The sequence below is a fragment of the Miniopterus schreibersii genome (genome assembly GCF_964146895.1).
Source record: "Miniopterus schreibersii genome assembly, chromosome: 11".
Taxonomy (NCBI): Eukaryota; Metazoa; Chordata; class Mammalia; order Chiroptera; family Miniopteridae; genus Miniopterus; species Miniopterus schreibersii.
This window is the reverse complement of record NC_138111.1, coordinates 11,944,004-11,966,526: the sequence shown is the minus strand read 5'-3', so window position 1 is coordinate 11,966,526 and position 22,523 is coordinate 11,944,004. Positions and strand designations below refer to the sequence as shown.

At 46.4% G+C, this 22,523-nt stretch overlaps 1 protein-coding gene across 1 annotated transcript in view; it reads right to left on the bottom strand.

Annotated features, from left to right (window-relative positions):
- Window positions 1-12,892: 12,892 nt before the first annotated feature.
- PAPPA (pappalysin 1) overlaps window positions 12,893-22,523 on the bottom strand; it is a gene marked incomplete at its 5' end in the record, with an annotated part of 212,477 nt that continues 202,846 nt past the window's right edge. The window contains one exon of the mRNA XM_081151832.1: window positions 12,893-18,650. Within this exon, the coding sequence (XP_081007958.1) occupies window positions 18,543-18,650 (108 nt within the window). The 3' untranslated portion in view covers window positions 12,893-18,542. The remainder of the gene's footprint in view (window positions 18,651-22,523) is intronic.

Genomic DNA, 22,523 nt, shown 5'->3' with positions numbered 1-22,523 from the left:
GAGTCTCACTCCCAGGACTCGGAATCGTGAGCAGACTGATGCAGGAAAGGAGCCGCTGGGGTGCGTTTAGCTGTAGAGCCAGGAGATGTTTTAGCTCTTGCTGCTGAGCCTCTGAAAGGGCCTGGCTTTCTAGCTCCTTCAAGTCTTCTTCTCCACCCTTCTCTCGCAGGTGGAGACCCGCGGGCCAGGCTGCTCCCACTACTTGCAATAAATGCCCCTTCTGCCACATTATGTCGTTGCTGCTGACAAACTATGAACCTGGCACGGATAGTCAGCCATGATCCAAGAGTGTTTGGGAGCTTGGAGGGGAGCCTTCCTTGAACTCTCAGATACAGGGCTCATTTTTTCATTCATGTTATTCCTAGGGAGGACCTACTATGTGCCTGGTCCTGTGCTGGAGCCAGGCAACCCCAAGACTAGGTACTGCCCTCTCTTCTGAGATCCCCAAGTGTCTATGCGAGCCCCACCTAAGCCGGTCAGGGAGCTCTGGGTTCCGCAGCTGTCTCCCGCTACTGCTGTGTGATCGCCACCGAGTGGTCCACGCACCTCTGGGCCTCCAGGACCCAGCATGGTTCCGGGCACATATTTAATGCCAAACAAATGTGTGTTGAACAGAATTGACTTACTTTTGGGACCTCCCTGCAAATCACCCTCAGCCTTAAATCCAAAACTGCTTTGAGAACTAAGCCAGACAGTGTTGTATTCGGGAAAGCAGAGAGGAAAAAAATGGTTGGGGGGGCGGGGAGTCTCAATGGATGCAGGCTGAGATTCAATGAGGCGTTCTTTTGCTGTTGGCCTGTTTTTAAAAGATCACATTCTAGCAGAAGTCTTGCCCCTCTGAGGGCTTTGGTGACTGAATGGAAAGGTTTCATCTAGGGGTGCTAGTAAAAGTCTCAGTGAAAGGGATTCCCGTTCCCTCCCTCTCCCCACACCCTCCTCTCTTCCCATAAGAGGCCTTAATGGACCCTCAGTGCAACTCTGACATGATGGAAACTGCGAAGAGATGGAATTTCCACCCGGTGAGGACAGAGGAATGTCCTTCTTCCTGCTCCAACCAGGGACCGGCAGGCAAGCCACCCCTGGGTGGGAAGAGGGGCTGTGCCCGAGGGGACAGGGAGGCAGAGGTTGGATGATGGAATGCCAGGATCCAGATGTTTGCTCCTTGCAGATGTGTCCGTGCTGGCTTGGCCCACATACCTGGGGGATAATCCCCGCCATAGCCTACATCTGGAGAGTACTTTACAGGTTGAGAAGTTCTCTCCCAGATGCCTCTACGCTGATGCCCACAGCGCAGTGGGCAGAGCAGATCCCACTGTCCTCATTTGATTGGCCCAAAGCCTGAGGAAGAGTAAATGAAAAAAACAAAAGTTTCCATATAAATAAAGCCTGGGGGGTTGACAGTGACAGAGGGCCTGCCAGGTTAGAGTGTCCAGAAGGTAGTCAGTGTACCTGGAGCACAGGTTGTGATGGGAAGAGATGCAGGAATTGAGGCTGAATATTAAGTATTGTTAGGTCGGTGCCACCCAATACAAATATAGTGTGAGTCACACATGTCATTTAAAAATTTTTAGTAGCTACATTTAAAAATGGAATAAAAAAGAGTGAAATTATATTTAATAATATGTTTTACTTAAGCCTAAATATTATCTTTTCTACATGTGATCAGTTTAAACAATTGTTAATGAAATTTTACATTATTTTTTTAGTACAAAGTCTCTGAGATCCAGTGGGTATTTTCATGTACAGCACATCTCAGACGGACCATGTTTCAAGTGCTCAGTGGCTGCGTGTGGCTAGTGGTCACTGCATGGGACAGTGCCAGGCAAGGTCATTCAGAGCCAAGTGGGCCATCAATGGAGTCTGGGCCGTTACTTAAGTGCAATGGGATTTTTATATATCGTTCTGGTAGCAGCGGAGCCTGTTATCTTCAAGTTTATGGCTTTCTTCTGTCAGTTGCCCTGGGGTAGGAAACTCAAAGAAGAAAAGCAAAAGAGTAGAGGAAAGGAGGGAGGATGGCTAGCTTTGGATGGGGAAGAAGAAAGTCTGTGGCTTTGCCGGAGAACCTGTGAAAATTGAAAATAATGGAACCAAATTTCTAGCTGACTTAGGGGACGGCTGAGAGGTTAGCGATCTGGGAGATCCTGGTTACACGATTAGGAAGTCTAACCCTAGGACTTCATCAGCCATCAGCCCTGTGAACTAACTGGTAACCGCAATCCTCTCATTCAGAACCTGAAGGTGTCGGGAGAGGGAGGGCAGGCCAGCTACCTCATTTTCTTGCCAAGAATTGGAGGTTCAGGTTGTAGAACCCATCCCGGCCTGAGGCAGAGGAGTTGGCATTTTCTTACATCTGAGCCTGTGGAGGCTGAGACCTATCTTCAAGCTGAACCTCACTAGACCTCCTGGGTGGGTGAGCTCGCCTTGGTTAAACCAACCCCTTCTCAGGTACTCAGATACCCTTCTGTTTGCCCAGTTCTCCACCTGGCCTTGAAAATTTAAACATAGCTTTCCACTCAATTAACCAAACTCCTACCCATATTTGACTCTGTTTATCCAAACACAGGCAAATGCGCTCAGTGTTGGAATTTACTGATTTTTTTTTTTTAAATCAGATTTTTTTCTATCTCTAACCGCATGCTCATTGGAGGTCTTTGGGGCTCCTTCTTTGATGAATAAATGAAAAGGATTGGTAATTGACATATGATTTTTTTTTGTTGGCAGACTTTACCAAAATGCTGAAAATCTTTCCCCCCATAATTTGTTTAGTTACAGCCTGGAGTTCATATCACTAATTGGGTCAGCATGTGTTTTCTTCATGAATGATGCTTAACTCATACTCAGTCCAAATTTATTCATATCTTCATCAAACAATCACAGAAGACCTACTGTGAACCAAGGGATACCGGTTGAATGAAAAACAGCTTCTCTGTATTTGGAGGAATGGAAGAAGTAAACGGACCATGAGTGCGGGATGGGTAAGGCAATTTTGGAAGAAATAGGGGCTGGTCGGGACTCAGGCTTGCCAGGTGTGGTTGAGCCTGGAAAGGGCTTCAAGGGACATCATTAGGCTTAGTTATGTTTGGGGATTCAGAATCAGATTGTCTGGGTTCAAATTCAGATTTCACGCCTTACTAGTCATATGACTTTGGGAAAGTTATTGAAAATGTCATGCCTCAGTTTCCTCATTTATCAAATGAGAATACTGATAATTATACCTATGGGCTATTGTGTATATTAAATAAGTGCCTATCAAGTACTTTGTTTCATGCCAGGGATATAGCAAGCCTGCAATCAATGAAAGCTATAAAAATAATTATTAATATGCTTATGGAAGCCGAGACCTAAAGACTGAGTAGGAGCAAGCTATGTATAGTTAAGGGAGGGTCTCCAGGTAAAGGGCAGAGCCTGTCTTCAAAGCTCAGAACTAAGAGAACATGGAATGCTATGGTCACCAAAGGAAGCTCAGTTTGCCCAGAGCATAAAGTGAGGGTGGGGTAGGCGGTGGTGCAGTGATCCTAGCAAAAGGTAAGTCTAGCAAGTAGGCAGAATCCACAGCGGAGGGCGCAGGCAAGCTAAACGTGGGGCAGCTGTGTTCTTGAGAACTGAGCCTGTTTACAAATCTCAGGCTCTGAAGACAACTGAAATTTACAGGTGAATGGAGTCCCAACAACTGCCGCTTTGTATGTGTTAACATGAGTTACAGGGGACTGCAGATGTTTGAGATGAAAGCATTTGGCAGGGAGCTTCGTGGAAAATATTTCTAAAATATCAACACAGAGAAAAATTTGTAACAACTCGATGGAAAGCCATTCCCCTAGTGGAAGAGAAATATCAAGGTTTGGGTTTAGGTCTTGGACGGTGCACTAATGGTCTGGAAACTAAGTTCTCTCTGGATCCTTGGAAAGAGGTTTTGCAATTGGTTCTTGGGAATTGCGCCTTCCTGGCCTGTGCTGGTAGAGAGGGTGTGTGTGTGCGTGTGTGTGTGTGTGCACGTGTGTGTGCATGTGTGTGTGTGCATGTGCACGCGCACAGATGAATGGATGGATAGACGCAGTGTGTCTGTGTTTCAGGGACTAGAGAAGATGGGATGTCTGGTCACTTCCCTTCTGACATGTGGTCTGTGTTACATGGATGTGTTTGTAATCCTGGAATGGAATATGTTCTGTATGGAGCAGTGGTGTCTGAGAGAATGAGCTGCTCCTTTTCCGTGCAAAGCCCAGACAGGCTGCTGTTAGGAGCCAGGGGAGGATCCCACCTTCTAGACAGACTCCTCACAGAAAACCTCCTGTATGGTCCTTCAGACATTTGAAGGAAGGAGAGGAAACGAGGGAGATAATAGGGAGTCCTTAAAATCCCTGGGCCTAAAGCGCCTTCAGCCTCCTACCCTTCCTTCTTTGCTAAAGCCCTCCTGTTCTTCAAGGCTCATCTCAAGTCCTGCCTCCTCCAAAAGGCCTCCTGGGTTCTTTCCCAGCTCCATTTCCTGTGATTGTTCAGGTATGGACACTTTTCTGACCATGCCTAGCTGCTTGCAGTTCTCCAAATTCATCACTGTGCATCCTGCCACTAGAGCTCTCTTGTAGGCTCTCCCCCTGCCTGGAACACCCGTCTCTCCCTTCTTGATCTGGCGGACTCTTACTTGGGCTTAGAATCCCATTTGATCACCCCATTCTTGTCCTCAGGCCTGAGTCCTTCTTATGCTTGGCCTTTGACCATACAATTCAAGTATGTGCTCACTCTGTCCTGTCCTTGCCAACAGACAGGAAACTGCCTGAGGGCAGGAGCCATCTGGTGCTTCTCTTGCACGTTTCATTTGGAAAGCATATCACCTAGCTTAGTACGTGTGTGTGAGTACATGGGTTGTTGAGGGACCAGTATCTGTGGTTCTCAACCATGGCCCCCTCATCGCTAGCAACTGTATCTTGTGGAAAGTTTTTAGAAAAACAAATTTTGGGGCCCTGTTCCAAAACTACTGAATCAGAAACTTTGGAGGTGGGGCACAGAATCTTCAGGAGCCTTTCTGGGGGCTCTAATGCATGCTAAAGTTTGAACACCACTGGTTCTAGAAAAAAGTGTTGGACCTCTGTGATGAGAATGCCATAGTTTCTGAGAGGTCTGCTGACACTAGCCTCAGTAGAGCTCAAGGGCATCACGAGCTATAGACCAACAGTTCTTTACTCTGTTAGGAGGCTAATCCTGGAGACTCAGTGGGCAGTTTCTTGTGGATTTAAATAGTTAAAAGGACTCAGGCAGCCATCCATAGTTGTCATGACACTCCATTCCCTTTTTTATGGAAATCTGAATTCCTATGGATTTGACCTGGTTCCCCATGGCCTTTATATTTTTATGGCTACTTTTTTGTCCCTAAACACTCTGGACTCTCCAGGTGTCCATGGCAAGTGCATGGATTCTAAGTAAATCACACCACCTCTTTTGCCCCTAGTCCTTAATATCGAATCGATCCCTGATGCTGTCCTGCTACTTCACCATTCTCTCAATCCCACTGCTTTTTTTCCACTGCTGCCCATCACCACCAGGCCCTTTCTCCCCTGGGCTGCTGCTCCAGCCTCCTGCTGGCTCTCAGTACATCCCGGTTCTCCCTTGAACCCCTTGTGCCCCACAAAGGGCTCTCCCTCAAAATTGAAATTTGTTCCTGACATCGCTCTCTCTGAAAATGGCCATGTCTGTCCATCACCCTTAGACGAGGGAATGAACGCTTTAGCCCTGTAGCATAGCCCATGGACCCCTGCCCACTTCCCTTAGCCTTGCCACCCTGGAGTATGCCACCCTAACTTCCCCTAGTCAGTCATACGCACATCTTTTTTCTAAGAGCCTTTTCTGGTGGCCTGAGCCCATTCTCCCTGCCAGCGTGAGAGAGCAGTGTCCTGGAGGAGATCAGCGCCCCAGGGAAACCTCTCGATGAGAGTGAGTGGACAAGGACCCCACCTTCCCGGCCTCTCAGGCGGGGTAACACAGGAGCGCTCTCCCTTGGTTCAGAGTGCTCAGGGGAATTAAGCTGCAGTGGTTCACGGTGGTGACACGTTAGGGTCCACATCCTCCGTGGCTACCTTCCTTAACTGGTGGGTGCTGGGGTCGGCTTCCAGATAAACTCCTTGCCCTTGAATCCTTGCCTCAGTGTTTGCTTCTGAAGGAACTGAAACTGAGACACACATTTACAAAGCTCTTAGCAATCTGTTGTCTCTATACCTCTCCGGCATTAGCTGGCACCTTTCTTTCTTGTGGTCCCTAATTTATTTTTATCTCCAATCTAGATCCCAGTGACCTGAACACTTGCCATTCCCCAAGTAAGCCACGTCCTATTTCAACCTCTTGGTCTTTGTGGTTATCTGTGCCTACAGCTTTTATAATTTTCCCTCTGGGATGGTGTCCCCATTGACAACACTGCAGTCCAATGAGCTGGTTTTTTTCTCTCTATATTTGGAAGGTAAACCCTGTGAGGGCTGTGGCTGTGACTGTCTGTCTTGGCCACTGCTCTTATCAGTGCTTAATCTAATGCATTGCACATAGTAATACTCAATAAACAATTGTTCAACTTATAATTGGATGAACAAATATATTTAAGTGTTCCTAAATGTATTTTGCGGAGTATGAGGCAGTATGTTTATGAAAGGAACTATGATTTCAACAAGCTGACACCCAGACATTGACCAAAGGACATGGTCACCATCTCTGCAGCCCCCGAGAGGAGTTATGCTCGGCTTAGAGAGCCACGGGTTAAAGAGGGAGATGGAAGCACTCCACTAGGCAGGTGGCCCAGGCCGGCCTATGAGTGGCGCAGCCTCAGAGCAATTTGGGGATAAGAAGCCCCCACTCCCCGGGGTGAACCATGGCCCGGCTACATGTCAAGAAGAGAGAAAACAGAATGTCAAAAAAGTGTGGGTCTTGCCTGTATCATTTTATCTCTGGGCGTGGAGCCCAGGCTTCCAGAACCTCACAGATAATTTCCTCCATCAAGACCTCTGTGGGGAGAATCCAGAGCCCAGGTAGCGGCAGGACAAGTCAGTCAGCAATGCTACTTTCTCTTCTATTCAGGGGCTCTGAGGAAGTGACAAGTTCAGGCCCTGACTGAGCTTCTGACAGTCTCCCCATCTGTAAAATAGATTAGGTTAGATCAGTTGCTTTTTGCATTTATGCTCTTTAGACCTCCAAAGCTCTGGGTGGGTGCTGTTGGGATGATCCTTGGTTGGTTAGAGAAGATAAAGATGGGCCAACTGGGAGGGTCCCTCATCTCCTCTTTGGTTAGATTTGATTGACATTTTATATCCTTTTGCACTTGAAGAATGGATTACATTGCCAAAGAGTCTGGAACCTGATTACCCCTGGGATGGCCTCCTAGAAATACGAAGGCCCGGAAAGGAAAAGGCAGGCATCGAACGGGCACTCTCAGTGCACAGAAGCTTGCGGGGTGAGCAGATTGAAACCTGCTCTAGCTCTGTTTAGGGCTGCATGAGGCTTCCAGGGAACGCGCCTCATTCTTTCGTCTTCTTCCCCCACTTCTCCGTGGCATTTCCGCCACGGCACACAGTGTGACAGCAGCAGGCCCAGACCGGCGCATTTCATCTCATCTTGGTCCTCACGATCCCCGATGCCCAGATGAGGAACCAGGCGGCTCCAAGGCGAAGGGGGCCACCCTGGCCGCAGTGCTGTAGAGCAGGCGGCAGACCTGGACCCAGGAGTCCTGTTTGCTCTCCCACAGTCCGAGCCCACGTGGCTCCTCCTCCCCGCCCTTTGTATGGCCAAGCTTTGTTGCATTTTAAAGAATTATTGCTAATTTGGGGAGGGGGGCGATACGGGTACCAATTCTTTCTGCTGAATGGAAGTGGGGTCTTCACTTTCAATGCTCTAGAAAAATGTCTTCTTTCTAATGGAGCATTGTTGCCAACGAATCTTTTAAAAAGCTTTTACGTTGGCATAGAATATACATTCAGAAAAGTGTGTGCACTTCTGGTAAGTGCTTGATGGATTTTCATTAACTGATCAGACTTGTGTAACCAGAACTTAAATCAAGAAATAGGATATTACCAGCATCCCAGAAGCCCTCTCCTTGTCGTCTTCCAGTGACAACCCTGTCTCTCTCTCTGAAGGGCCACTGTCCTGACTTCTGTCAGCCCCGCCCCCTTCTTGCCCTTCTCTCCTCCCCCTCCTCCCCCTTTTCTGGTTATTATTTTGCTGTTCACCTGTGGATTTATTCCAGTCTATTTTTTTTAAAAAAATCACTTGGGGGAAATTCACATAACAAAATTAACCACTTTAAGGTGAACAATTTGGTCGTGTTTAATATATTCACAATTTTGTGCAAGCACCACCTTTATCTAGTTTCCAAAAAATTCCATCGCACCATAGTAAAAATCCTTTACCCCGTAATCACCTTCTCCCCATTTGCCTTCCCCCAAGCCCCTGGCAACCACCACTCTGTATTCTGTTTATATGGATTTATATATCCTGGATATTTCATAGAAATGGAACCACATGATATGTAACTTTTTATGTCTGGCTTCTTTGACTTAGCATAATGTTTTGGAGGTTCATCCACTTTGGTGTATGTGTGTGTGTATATATATAAAATCAATACTTTATTCTTTTTTATGGCTGAATAATATCCCTTTGTTTGAGCCTACCACAATTTGTTCATCTATTCATCTTTTGGTGGACATAGGGGCTGTTTCACCTTTTGGCTCCTGTGAATAATGCTGCTATGAACATGTGTGTAACATGTACCTGTTTGAATAACTGTCTTCAATTATTTTGGGCATATAAGGGTTGCAATTCCTTTACGTCTTCACAAACAGTTGTTATTTTCCATTTTAAAAATTATATCCATCTTTTGTCTTTAATCTTTAGAAAACTATCTATTCACATTATCTGCCCATTTTACATTGGATTCCTTTGTGTTTTATAATAGTTCTCTATATATTCTTGATAAATGACTTGGAAATATTTTCTTCTATTTCTTGATAATGCCCTTTGGTGCATGAGAGTTTTTAATTTTGATTTTGATGAAGTCTAAATTTTGTTATCCTCGCTTATCCTTTTGGTGTCATATCTAAGAACCCATCACCAAATTAAAGGTTATGAAGATTTATTCCTATGTTTTATTCTAAGAATTGTATGGTTTTACTTTGTATTTTTAGGTCATTGACCCATTTTGAGTTAATATGAGTATATCGTGTGAGGTAGGGGTACAACTTCATTCATTTGCTTGTGGATATCCCGTTGTCTCAGCACCATTAATGGTGCTTTGCTTATTTCTGTACTTCATAAAATGGAAATGACATATGCATTTCTTGTGTCTTGCTTTTTTTGTGCTCAACATGATTTTTGTGGGATTTATTCATATTGTTACATGAAGTTGTAGATCATTTCTTCTCATTGCTGTATAGCATTTCAGTGCATTGATATATACTAATTATTTGCTCAGCATACTGTTGATGGGCATCTGGGGAGTTTTAAAATTTGGGCTACCACAAACACGGCTACTATACACGTTCTAGAAACCGTCTTATGTATCTATCCATTTCTGATGGGTGTACTTCTAGAAGTGGAATTTCTGGGTTTTAGGGCATGTTTATCTTTAGCATTAGATACTGATTCTTTCTAAAGATGGCATCTAAAGACGCTCTCCAACCCAGCAGCTGTACTGGGGACCTGGAATGTTTTAAACACCCACCTCCTCTTACCTCAGGTAAACTCCACCTTTATGCCCAGAACTCTCCAGGCTCTCTATCGCAGAAATGTTCCTTAGATTATTACAAGGGTTGTCTTTCCCACCCCAGCTGGTCAGTCAGAAGACAGGGAGGTTAGAGGAGTGCACATGACAAGACCAGTGCCATCCCAAAAACCAAGATTCTGCAGCTTTTGGCAGAAATGCTCACTTTGCAGCAGTCACGGTACAGATTGGTCCCTTGTTCAAGGGGATCCGGATAGCACAAAGGTGATTAAATCTCTAATTCTGGTCAAGGAGAGAAGGTACTGGCCAGGGAGGCAAATGTGGGGCTCTGTGGCCTGCATGATGTGTAGCCCTGGAGAATCTCCTCTTCAACGCAAACTTCAATTCATCATTTGACAAATAAAGAAATTGTACCAAACACCGAAAGACAAGTAGAGCATTTATATGGCCAGCGTCCTTCCCATTTCCATCGTAGGCAGCTCCTCATGAAGCAATAAGCTCAGAGAGATGACTTGCGCAAGGTCCCATTCCTTTTTTCCCTGGAGCCTGGATGTATTGTGAAAACCTTTCTCAACCTAGCACTGCAATCACTACCAGTTAGTCTGTGTCGAGATTAAGTTGAAATAATTGCCATCCTTGGAGTATTTAAATAATGGTGTTTTTGGCCCATTTAGGACAGAAATGATAACTCCCATTCCATGAATAAGGCTACTGAAATTCCAACAGGTGGAGAAAACTGCAGCATCTACATAACTAGGCTCCCAGGTCCCTCCCGAGTCCATTCTGACACCTTCCCCAAAACTTTCCTCTCCAATCCTGAGACCTCATCCTGACAGGACCACAGAGGAGTCAGCAGGAATATTATTTGATATCACACACATGATAAAAACAACTTATGTTTTTATATTTTCCTGATAGCTCATCTTAGAAAATAGCTAGATGTCCCCATCCCCATATTTTACTATTTAAAAGGAACTCTAATTAGAACCCTACTTTCTGCTCAATTTTTTTGTAAACTCAAAACTTCTGTAAAAAATAAAGTTTATTAATTTTTAAAAAAAGGAATCTGAAGTCAGTCACTAGCGGTGGTATAGAAAGAGTTTCTAGAATCACAGAACGTGACACGCTGCGGGTCCTTTTGTCCAACCTCACCATTTAATAGCTGGGAAATATCCTCTGCCCGCCCGCCGTTACCACTTCATCCAAATGGCTCTTCCCTGGACTACACAGTGTCCTCTGACGCCCTACATCTGCCCCTCCCTCCCTCAGTTTTCTCCTTCACACTGCCTTCTAAGGATCTTCCTCAGCCACAGATCTGATCATGCAAAGTGCTTTCCAGAAAACCATCCTATGGTTCCCCAGGCTGTTGAGATAATGCCCGGAACTCTCAGCATGGCGCACGGGCCGGTGCCCTCCGCATCCTCTCACTGGCCCACTGTTAGCCTCTCTAGGTACTTTCTATGCACACTGGCCTGTTACTCAGTTTCTCCAGAGCACCGTGTTGTTTTTCTTCCTTAGGATGCTACACACCTGCTGGTCCCATTTGCTAAACACACCACGTGCCTTTTCCACACTGCTGACTCCTCCGGCCTGAGAAAAGACATGTGCTCACCCCAGGGCTCAAGGGGCAGATGTTCCTTAAGCCTGGTTTCCCTGATTCTTAACTCAAGACCTCATTCCTTGAGAGAATTTAAAGCTTCCACTCGGGGAAGCCAGGCCTCTCTGGGGAGGCTGTGCTTTGACCCGGGCCCTAACTGTTGGCTTTTGGAAGAACTGGGTTTACCAGCGCCAGCGTCGCGTGATCGAATGTCACCCCCATCTTTCTTTCTTCTGTAAAAAGGCTTTAAAACCACATTTCTAGTTAGACAAACTCTAAACCTTGGGTGACAGATGTGCATAGGTTTGTATGCTGTTTCTGCCTGTTTTCGAGTAAGAAGTCATTCTGCCATTTGGCAGATGAAGCAACTAAAGCCCATGAACTTTTCCATCACTGCACGTGTGTGCCCGTGTGCACGCAAAGGACACTAGAAGGAACGTTTCTTGTCTCCCGCGAGAACTCTCTGCCCCGCGGCTCCCGGTCTCTGCCAACAGAACCAGGGACTACAAAAGTCCTATTAAGACTTTCTCACTTAATCTTTCTACCTGGGAAAAACTCGCCTCTTTTCATGAAGCTGTTCTTTATTTTTGGTTTCAGTCTTCACAGTGAATCCAATAAAACTAAAACTTTAATCACTCATCTCACTTTGGAAATAACCAGTTACCTGGCCGATCGTAGCAGTGACCTCTATTTCATTTTATTATTTTATTTGGTGTCCTCCCGTGTGTCCCTTAGTGGGTTGGCCAAAACACCTGCTACGGGAGTTCCGGACTTCCCTACGCGCCCTTTTATGCGACTCACACGGAGATCCCGAGACTGTCCTTTTGTGCAGAATTCAGCACTTCAAGCATCGCGTATTCTGACCGTCCCGTGGTTGAACTGCAGGCGCCCGCGCAGTGCACGCGCCGGGAACCTCGCTCCACGGCAGTGCCTGTGTGGGCGAGAGCTTTAGTGCATCTCGTTTTTATTCTTAACAAAACTAGTGTCTGATTAATGCCGCTATAAGCAGACCATCTCGTCATAACCAGAGCAAGAATTAATATGTCTGTCGCAGTTCTAGAAACTTTGCGTGTTTATCTTACTCTAGCAACAACCTCATGATGTGGGTATTTTATTTTCATTTTACAAATGGGCAAACTCTTTCTTAGAGCAACTAAATAACTTTCCGAAGATCACATAGCTAAGTAGTGATAAGATTTTTTAAAAATGAGATCCAATAGGTAGCTCAAAAAAAGCAAAACTTCAGTCTTGGCTGCAGGTTCATTGGATGAACTGGATGACCATGATGCAGAGAAAAATTAAAATAATGAACGTGCTGGAAGCATATTGTTGGAGAGCATTCAAGAGGGCAGGCAGGGCTGGAGTAACTTTTATTTAGCTCCCTGAAAACTGCACTTTCTTAAAAGATGTGATAATGTTTTTCCCTGTTTGCATATGCAAAATGGAGTTGCTCTCCAGGAATCGTCTGTGGAGATCAGATCAGGTGCACATGGGATTCATGCTGCCTTTGATTTCATTCCAGGCCCTGGGGTTTTCTTCCTGGGATTTTAGTGTATATCTATGAGAGTCCATTGATTTCCACAGCAGACAAAAAACACACCACTCCATACTGAAGCATACAAGCTATTATATATTTTCATAATATAGAACTTTAAGGTATAGTAATCAACAGTGGCAAAATATTTCTGTCTTTGACATTAGTTTTTTGTGTGAGATCCAACCTGTAATTGAGACCAGAGAAAACAGTATGGAAAAACTAATCCATGAGAACAGGATAAAAATACCATGAACAGCAAAATATGTCTGAGTATTTAAAACCGTATAGAAAAAATAAATTAGATGAACAATTGTGTAAATATAAATTAAAAAAGATGACATTCTTAATAAATAAAGTTTACTATTTACATTTTTATATATTGCTAAAAGACTTAACTTAGATCCATAAAAACACATAAACAGGAAAAATAATAAAACCCAAAATAGGAGCAGCAAATTTATGCGCGTGAGGTACAGAAAAAGGATTGGAATTGTGTTTTGGTTTCGGTGTTTAGATTTTTTTTTTTCCTTTTTCATAGGAGGCCAGTAGAGTTCTCATGAGAACAGATTTTTAAGCACTTCAATGGAGAGCTATTTTTTGGTAGTTTCCAGAAGGTGCCAAACAGATTTCAACATCATAATAATTAGAAATACCCATAATAATTATAACAATAATAAAAAGGTATAATATGGTACATAAATATGGAAGAGCAGTTTGTAATATGAATACATTTTCTCTAGACGAGATCACAGTTTTATTTTGTAAATATTACATTTAAGTATATATATACACACATATATGTACAACTATATATACATGTGCATATATATGTAAATTTATATTTATATATAATATCTTTATATAGATAGGTATCTGCGGACAGGTTATTGATTATAGAGACCCAAAAAAGCAACTCAGTAATTGTTCAGAACCCTCCTTGCTGACTGCTGGTGTCTAGTTTACGAAGCCCCGAGGTGTTTGCACTCAGAAAGCCAGATCTTCTAATGAAACACTCGGGAAAAAGAGATCTGAGGGACTCCCTTCCTCCATAAAGTTGGAAATGGCCTGGAAGTATTGAACAGACAACAGTAAATGGGCTTTTACTTTGCAGGAATTGGCTATGAGTCAAATTGTGGACCTGGTCAAGGCCAGGATAAGGGGGAAAAGTCCAGTTTACCTAAGGATGAAATATTCCCCGATACAAGCCTCTCTTTTAACACGGACACTCATCCAGGAGCTCCAGCTCTCTTCCTCGGAATACCAAAGGCGCATGCGCCGTCTACCCTAAAAGGCCAGCAGTCTGTGCACTCCTGAAAGGGGGACCCACGAACTCTGTGTGCAGCCTTGGCTCTCACAGCTCGCCACAGCCTGTGTAAAACCTCAGGGCCTCACAACTCCCCGGCCTCCCACTGTGAGGTAGGTTAAATAGTATTATCCCCATTTTGCAGCTGGAGAAACTGAGGCAAATGGAGAGGCGATTTGATGACTTGTTCGAGATCACAAAGCAAACTGCTGCCTGGAGTCCAGATTTCTAGGTTCTTATTCTAGGGACATCATTCCTGCTTTGGCTATTAAACATTTCCTTTACAGATCCAACAAAGGGTAGGGATTTGGCAAAACTTGAATGAATTTTAAAAAGAACAGGCTCTTCGTGTGCTGTTAAGTTTTTATGTTTGTTGTTTGCTTGGTTTGTTTTGTTTCTCAAAGCCCATGGGGATTACCTGCCTGGTCATGTAGCAGCTCTTTAGGAAAGTGGACCACTCAGTGTGGTTCTAAGTACAGTCTTTGTAAAGCTCAGGGCTCTATTGGGAGATACACACATTTTATAATGTGAAAAGCATGTCCCCTTAATATCTGGTGAGACCAATCGCAAGCTCTCCCACTCCTTACGAACACAGATTGCCAACAAACAGACAGAGAAAACGCTTCCCCAACGACGACTGCACATCAAGGGGGGTGGTGCCCTATTTCCTGGACCTACCACAATGTACAGCAAATAGCAGTGTAATAAAATCCCACTCTGTGTCTCCTGCCAGGGAAATCCTGACGCTTGTGTCTACCTACTCAGTCTGTAGAATAAACAATTCTCTTTAGGAAGCACAAAAATAGTGTTGTTGTTGTTTTAAATTCTTATTTCTAATCATGCATATTTCCTTTTCATGTCCTTGCCTTCTATTAATTTCTATCTGTAGAGTTTTGTCACCATCAATTTCTTCCTTTTATTTTTACCCTTGAAGTAGTTCCAGAAAAAACACGCACAAAACCTCAAAACTGGTCACTTTTGAAAGTACTGGTTTCCTTTCTTTCTTCCCTCCTTCCTTTCCTTGCTTTCCTCTCTTTCTTTCTAACACAGGTAAGACCTATAACAAATGGACAGTTACAACCAAGTTAAATCAAACCTGGAAGGGAGGTAGCTGAAATCTGTCTCAAAGAATTATTTTCAACAAATAGCATTAAAGCATTGGCCAGGTGGGACCAAGACCAAGAGAACTGTCTAGGCAGAGACTCAACGTGCTGCAGCCAGGAGTAGCAGCCGACACCCTTCATCTTCAGAGCCCTGCCGTTTATGACCATGGATCTCTCCCTTCCGTGACACCCCATCTGCCACCAAAATGGGCTTCTCAAGGACTGTCTTCCCTTACGACGTGGTTGGCACTGAATCGGGGGTGAGGGGTAGGGGAAATGCAAGTCCTCTGGGCAGGCAGTTAGGGTTGTGGCTTAAAAAGGCTCCCCAAGAGAGGGCTTAGAGGACTGTCTACCTCGTCTCTTCTTTCTTGCTGCTAACAGGCTAATCCTTCTTCAGACCCAGAACCCCCAAGTGCTAAGAGACAGCACTGCTTCCCAGCTGCCTCCTGCAAGTGCTCCACTCTCCTGAACGGGAGATGATGGAAGGATGAGACAAGTTAGCTTCCAGAAAGAAAATGAAAGCGGGTATATCAGTGCATTGCACAAACCGAGCAGACCTGCCCCCACTAAGGTTTGCAAAGGGCTGTTAATTCCACCTTCCGCATGGGCATGAGGCTGGCCACCAATCCAGCAGCCCCTCTTGCCCAGTAGCCTTGGCAAATGTGAATTTGGGAGTGACAGGTCTGAATGACGGTGAGGAGACTGGCTGGATGTATGTTCAGAGGGCTCAACTCAATCTGGGGATCTGAAGGTAGAAGCCAGCCTTCAGGAAACTTTGCTCAGCTGGAGAATGTGGGGACAGACCAGGGGACAGTGAAGGAAGAAAGAGGGTGAGGGTTGATTTCAGGGACGCTGGTGAGGTTCTTCTGTGGTTCCTGCAGCCCCAGCATTGGTGATGTTGTCTTTGGGTCTCCAAGGCTTTTGGCATTGCTTATTGGTGAAATAAAGCACCGGGGAGGGCTAACGAAGTTACCTTTCTTAGCTGGGAGCTTCCGACGAATGTAACTGAGCTAGGGCAAGACAGGGGCTATACGTGTTGGAAAGACCTCTTAGACACTGGGGAGCCGTACAAAACAGGGAAAGCTCTTCTATTATAACTATTATTTTGCTAACAATTGGCCCTGGTAATTAAAGGGAAAAAAATGTCCTGACTAAAAATATGAGCCTGTAAGGAAGAAACATAAAATATTTGAGCCTGGCCTTGACAAGGTGGCAGCCTGTCCACTCTGGAACTCAGTCTCAGAGTTGGTAATAAACCACAAGCCACACAAAACTATCTACGCGCTGCATCCTTATTTGTGGGCACCTGTGCAAAAAGCACCTTGATAGATGTTTTCTAATATAACAGACCACCAATGATGGCCAATAAATGTCTTTTCAAGTGTTCTTGATCAGCAGGTAATTGCTGTTGGGAGTGATGCAGTAAGGAGCTTTCTGAAGTTATTTTTGGTCCCCATAGAGAAAAGGGCTATAGCTGATCAATAACGCCTGCCTTGGAAGCACAATGAGGGGGTCAGCACCTGTGCCTGGTAGTTCCCGTTCCTGTGCTAGGCTTGGTTTTTGTGGGTTGTCTTCTCTAGACTTGAGATGACTTGATTTATAGCAATCATTTTGTGACGCATCTAGTTTAGACCCTACCATCGCCTCATCTTCTCAGTTCCAGGTCTCAGGAAGTATGTCAGAGGGAACCATTCTCTCCACCTCCTCCTGTATTCATCTCTCCCCATGTTCATCCAAAGGAGTGGAAGGTAACTAGCTGGAAAGAGGCAAAGAGGGCCCCAAAGAGGTGGAGGCTTCCACATGCATTTGACTAACTCACTCTGAATGTTTGGAGGCTGAATGTGGGGCAGTGGGAAGGGTTGCCCACCCATGGGTGTGGACGGGGGCACTGGCAGACGGAAGACGGGAAACATGATGACCATGTTGGGTGTCGGGGACAGAGGCTGGGAACTTTTGGACTTCCCTCTGATGGCCCCTTGGAGCACAGTCTAGACTGATCACATCCACGATGATGCTCTGTTCCAGCAGTACAGCTACTCAGGGCCACCGAGAGGTGCTCAGGACCAGAGCCCCCTGTAGCCTGGAGGTGCAGGAAGGCTTGGTTAATGAGAATAACTCGAGTCCCTACAATTCTAACAGTCTCTGGATGACTCCAACATCATAGAAATTTAACACTGTTCCACTTGGTTATAAAATGTAACACTGGCTTAAACATTCTGGACTCTCAGTGAGGGTTCCAGCATCTTAAGTCCCTCAACTCCCTTCCAGGACGAGAAGCCCAACCATAGAGTACAGAACTTCTCACCACGCGGGCCAGTGGGGCTCTCTCCTGGGGAAGGGCTGGGAATGAGGAGCTGTGGGGAAATGCGGGTCACTCTTAAGGCAGACTGTTTGGTTGTGTAGGGTTTTTCCTAACCTAGTCCTACCATCTTGGGGTCCTCAAATGTATAGGATAGAGCAGCAGGAAAAGTAGCAGCAAATGTGGTCCCAAGGCAAGATTTGGGGAATGGGTGGGTTCTGGAGGGATATTGTGGCCTCATGCCTCAAGCCTCAAGCAGGGGCCTCTTATAATACCTTGCCATTGCAATCCTAAGCCATTCCCAGCTTGGCCTCAAACCCTGGAGTTGGGGTAAATCCCCCATGGCAGCGGAAAAATCAGGGGGCTTTGTATATTTTGGGTTCTATACCTCTTCCTGGGTCCTACTTTCCTAGAAGGTAGGTGCTCAGAGACCATTTCACTTCCGGTCCCAAAGGACCGCACCAGTGTGCACGCCCTACGTATTCCAAGCCTCAGGGTGTGAACGCTCTTGGCATCTCAACACTTGGTCTTAGCAGTTTTCTGCAAAACTCTCTTTCTCCCAAGGACAGTGTTGGCTAGGAGCTTGGGAAAGGAAAGATTGACTTTGTTCCAGTCTCTCTCTGCTCAGTCTCCAAAACTGCCCTCACACAGATGTTTGTATGGGTGTGTATGCATGCATGTGTACTAACCACAGATGTGCACACTCCTAGATACAGAACATGTTTCTTGTGGTGGTCGTGTGACAAATGGTTAGACTTTTAGGAGGCTCTGAGACTGCACGCCTGTATGTGTAATCCATCTAAGACTTTGGGATGGTTCCATTCCATTACTCAACATGGCGAGACTTGGTTCATGCGCCCCCACTAGGAGTCCTTCCTGGGTGAAATTAAAGGCAAACCGGTTGGATGCTAAGGATCCCTGGTGTGGAGAGGCCATTCCATTGAGCAGCTGACTGTGAAATCAATACCAAAGGGATGCAGGTCCTGGTGCTGGGAATTCTTGGACAACTCCTCTTTCCTTAGCCGTGGCTGTATCCCCGGAGGTCTTTCCGGCTGTGTTCTCGGGCCTGGGGGTCCCGACAAGCACAGTCACCTTGTAGGTCACAGGACATAGGGAAGGGGGTGACCTGCAGAGAGAAAGAGAGAAGAGGTGAACCAGATGGTTGTGTCCTAGGCAATAATTTTCAGAGAGGCAGGGCAGGGGACAATCACTGGATTCAAGTTCAGGTCATGGCTCTGCTTCTTTCTAGCCCTATGATAACTTTTATCAAGATGATCATGGTCCTTATCCAAGCAGCTTTCATTTTCAGTGGCATTTATTATGGGTCAGGCAATGTGCTACACACTTTCCAAACAGGGAAACATCAAGCCCTTTGACAATACCATAAGATAGGTACAAAAACAATTACCCTTTACAGATGGAGAAACTGAGTCTCAGAAAGGGGCAGGCATTCGCCCAAAGTAATAAGTAACAAATCTTGTATTTCAAGTAGGACGAGCCCCCTCTCCCTAACCCTTAGGGGCTCCTAGGTATAGAACTGCGATGACCTCTTGAGCTGAATGAAATCATGGGTGAAAAATCGTAATGTACTCTCCCAGAGCTGGTTCATAGAATTGACAATGGAATATCAAGTGGGACTGTGGAGGTGATCAAGTGAAATAAAGGATGTGAAAGCATCTTAAGAAAACACAGCTCTCTGCACAGATTGGTAATTTCAATGTTGGGGGGCAATGATGAAAATCACAGAAGCATGTCTCAGCAAGCTCAGAGCTAGGGCACCTGAGATCCCAGGGGAGGGGGGGCAATTCACATAGACATACTGCATACAACTTGGTTGAAGGACCTGGGGAACAGACTTTAGCATAAGAAAAAGTGAGAGGCATACAATGTGATTTGCTCTATGTATGTATTCCCAAAGCTGGGAAAAATCAGAAATTATAATTGTAAAAAAGTTTAAAAAGAAAAAGCGAGAGGCCTGAGTTTCAGTTCCCACTCCATCCCCACATGCTCAGTGACCTTGAGCCGCCTTCCTTTCTAGAAACAGAGACAGAACCCAGCAGAGCGAACGTCTTCCCCACGCAGCCGGAGATGTGTCTTTCCAAAGAGCACAGTGCAGGCCCTGCCGAGCCCAGGCTGGGCTAACGCAAGCCAAGTGGATTTCACCTCATTGCATCATGACATTTGCATATCGCTTCCCCAGAGGGTCCCCCATCTGCGCAGATGGACTGAATGACCTCATTCGCCTCCTGCCTGGGCAGGGTCTTCGAGTGCTCGCGGAGCCTCAGAGAGCATTTTGACTCTCTAGCTTGTGGATTCATTTTCTCTCTGTATCTAACTGTTTTCTCTCTGCCTCTTGGCCCTCCCTCCCTCCCTCCCTCCCTCCCTCCCTCCCTCCCTCCCTCCCTCCCTCCCTCCCTCCCTCCCCTCTCCCCATCCTGCAATTATGCAATAATTTAAAATGTAAGAATGAACAGGAAGATCGAAGTATCAGCCCCAGCAGCTCTGTCACTAACTGAGGTGTGACCTGGAGCATGTGACAGTTTCCCTGAGCCTTGGTGAAATGGGAATGGTGACAGCATATGTGTCCCTGAGGTGGTGATGAGGGATGAGTGAAGGAAGTGACGGAAAACACCTAGTACACAGTGTGTTACATGCTCAGAGCTCAACCATATACACACATAGATGCATATACATGTGTTTCCTCTCTCACTCGATGAGGCAGGACCATGTGGGTCTCGTTCATTCTCATTTTCCAGGGCCCAGTCCATAGAAGGAGTGAGTGGATGTTCACTTCTCCTCTCTGACGGTCGCTGCACTCCCGGCCAGCCTATCTGCTTCTCTAGTCAATTTAAAGCCACAGGTGCTTGACGCTGGGCAAGACTTCTTGCTGCTGTTCCCTGCATAGGATATTTTCTTCCCAGCCTCCATGCTGTTGGGGAGGCTATACTTTCCAATCTAGAATATTCTCCCACAACCTCTTCACCTCCAAAGCAGCACCGAATTTTAGAACTGGAAAAGGCATAGAGAAAACCCTCCAGTCTAGGTGGGAGAACTGAGGGCAGAGCCAAGCCCAAACCTAACAACTGACGTTGAGTGGGGAGAGGACCATCCTGGGAGCTAGGAGGCCTGGGGTGGCATCCTCGCTTGCCTCATACCTGCTGAACAATCTTGAGAAAATCCCTTCACTGCCATACCCTTGAGTTTCTACATTTATAAAAATGTGATTTAAAAAAAATACAGTATTTCATATGGTTTTGAGGAACAAACAAGAAGAAGTATGCAAAAGCCCCAGCACACGGCCTAACGCTCGGGAGATACCTGATGCTAAATACATGTGTGCTGAGTCAGATTCCCCACCAGCTCAGATGTCACCGCCTGTGACACCTTTCCTGCCTACTGTCCGCGCTCTCCCCCCTCCCTGACTTGGGCGGCCTCTTTGTCCTCAGCTCAACCATGCCCTTGTCTGTCCCCTTCCCCTGCCCTTGTCTGTCCCCTTCCCCTGCCCTTGTCTGTCCCCTTCCCCTGCCCTTGCCCACACCCTAACATTAGGATGATCCAGTTACCGCTAATGTCTCCCGCACGATTCTCTCGGTAGCTCTTTCCCATTGGGCTCTAGGGCCCAGGAGGGACAGTCTCACAGCTGAGTCCGCTCATGCTTCCTGCTGCACCTCACACAGGCAAAACTCAACGATTCTCTCGCTTCAAATAAGACCTCGAGTCCTTGCCCCGCAAGTTCAAAGCAGACACGGCCCCTGCCTAGACTGAGCCGGGATACAAGTGCAGACGCGCTTAGTACAGGGCAGTGTCGAAACAGGATGCTGCGGGACGGGGTGAAGGTGCCTTGCAGGATCAAGGCCTTGCAGGATCTGATCTCCACGCTTCTTAGACCTCTCCTGGCTCCCTTCTTGTCCTCACTGTCTGTGGCTTATTTATTTATTGACCGGTTCCTCAAATACTCTGAGGGCTTTCCTACTTGTAAGTCTTTAGCCATTAATGTCCCCCCACCCCGCTGCTCTCCCCTGGCCAGCTCCCCGTCATTCTTCAGGCCTCGTCTCGAGTGCTGCCTCCTCCCCGCTGCCTGGCCAAGGACACAGCACCTTCACCCCATCCCGCAGCATCCTGTTTCGACACTGCCCTGTACTAAGCGCGTCTGCACTTGTATCCCGGCTCAGTCTAGGCAGGGGCCGTGTCTGCTTTGAACTGAGTCTTTATACACCAAGATCAGGTGTTCGATGAACCCACGGATGGAGGGACAAATGAATACATGACTATCCAGGCAGAACACGCGTCAGGGAGCCTCTCCTCCTGCACTTGCTTGCTGGGTGACTCGGTAAAGGTTCCTTCCCTCCTCTGAGCTTTGGTTTCGCTCTTTGTACATGAAGATTGGATTTTAATGGTCCGTACCTTTCTGTCTGTGGGAAAGTCCTTCACAGGCTGAGAAAGGCAGAAGGCAACCCCCTGAAATGACCTAGAAATGCATATTCTGCACACACCCTGCCTTGCATGTCCCCTGTCCGCCATCCCCAACAGTCATTGGTTGCCACACTCTGCCTTCAGTTCCTTTCTCAGGCTGGTCTGGCCACCCTGGCTCTGTGGGTGTGAGTGACCATTCTCTCTCCTCCCTGGGTCAGCCCAGGCCATTTCAGCATTTTCCCAAAGAAATGTGTCTGCACCTAAGGGAAGGGATGCCAAGCAGAATACAGCGAAGCCTAGAAGGTTTGCTCTCAGGAGGCAGGTCTACAGACAAGCAGCTCCTCGCCTCCACCACACGCTTGAAACGCAGCTGCGTCTACTGAGCCCTGGCGAGGAGTTTGGGGGCTGACAAGCCCCAATCTGGGGTGGGCTCCACACGGGCACTGCGTGGCTTTGGCAAGTCCTTGGCACCCTGTGGATTTCATCTTCCCATATGTAAGATGCGGGTCTTCATAAAGACCTCACCGAGTGTGGGAAGGAGTCAACAAAGTAATGTTGCCTCCAAACCAGCTCGCACAGTGCCTGG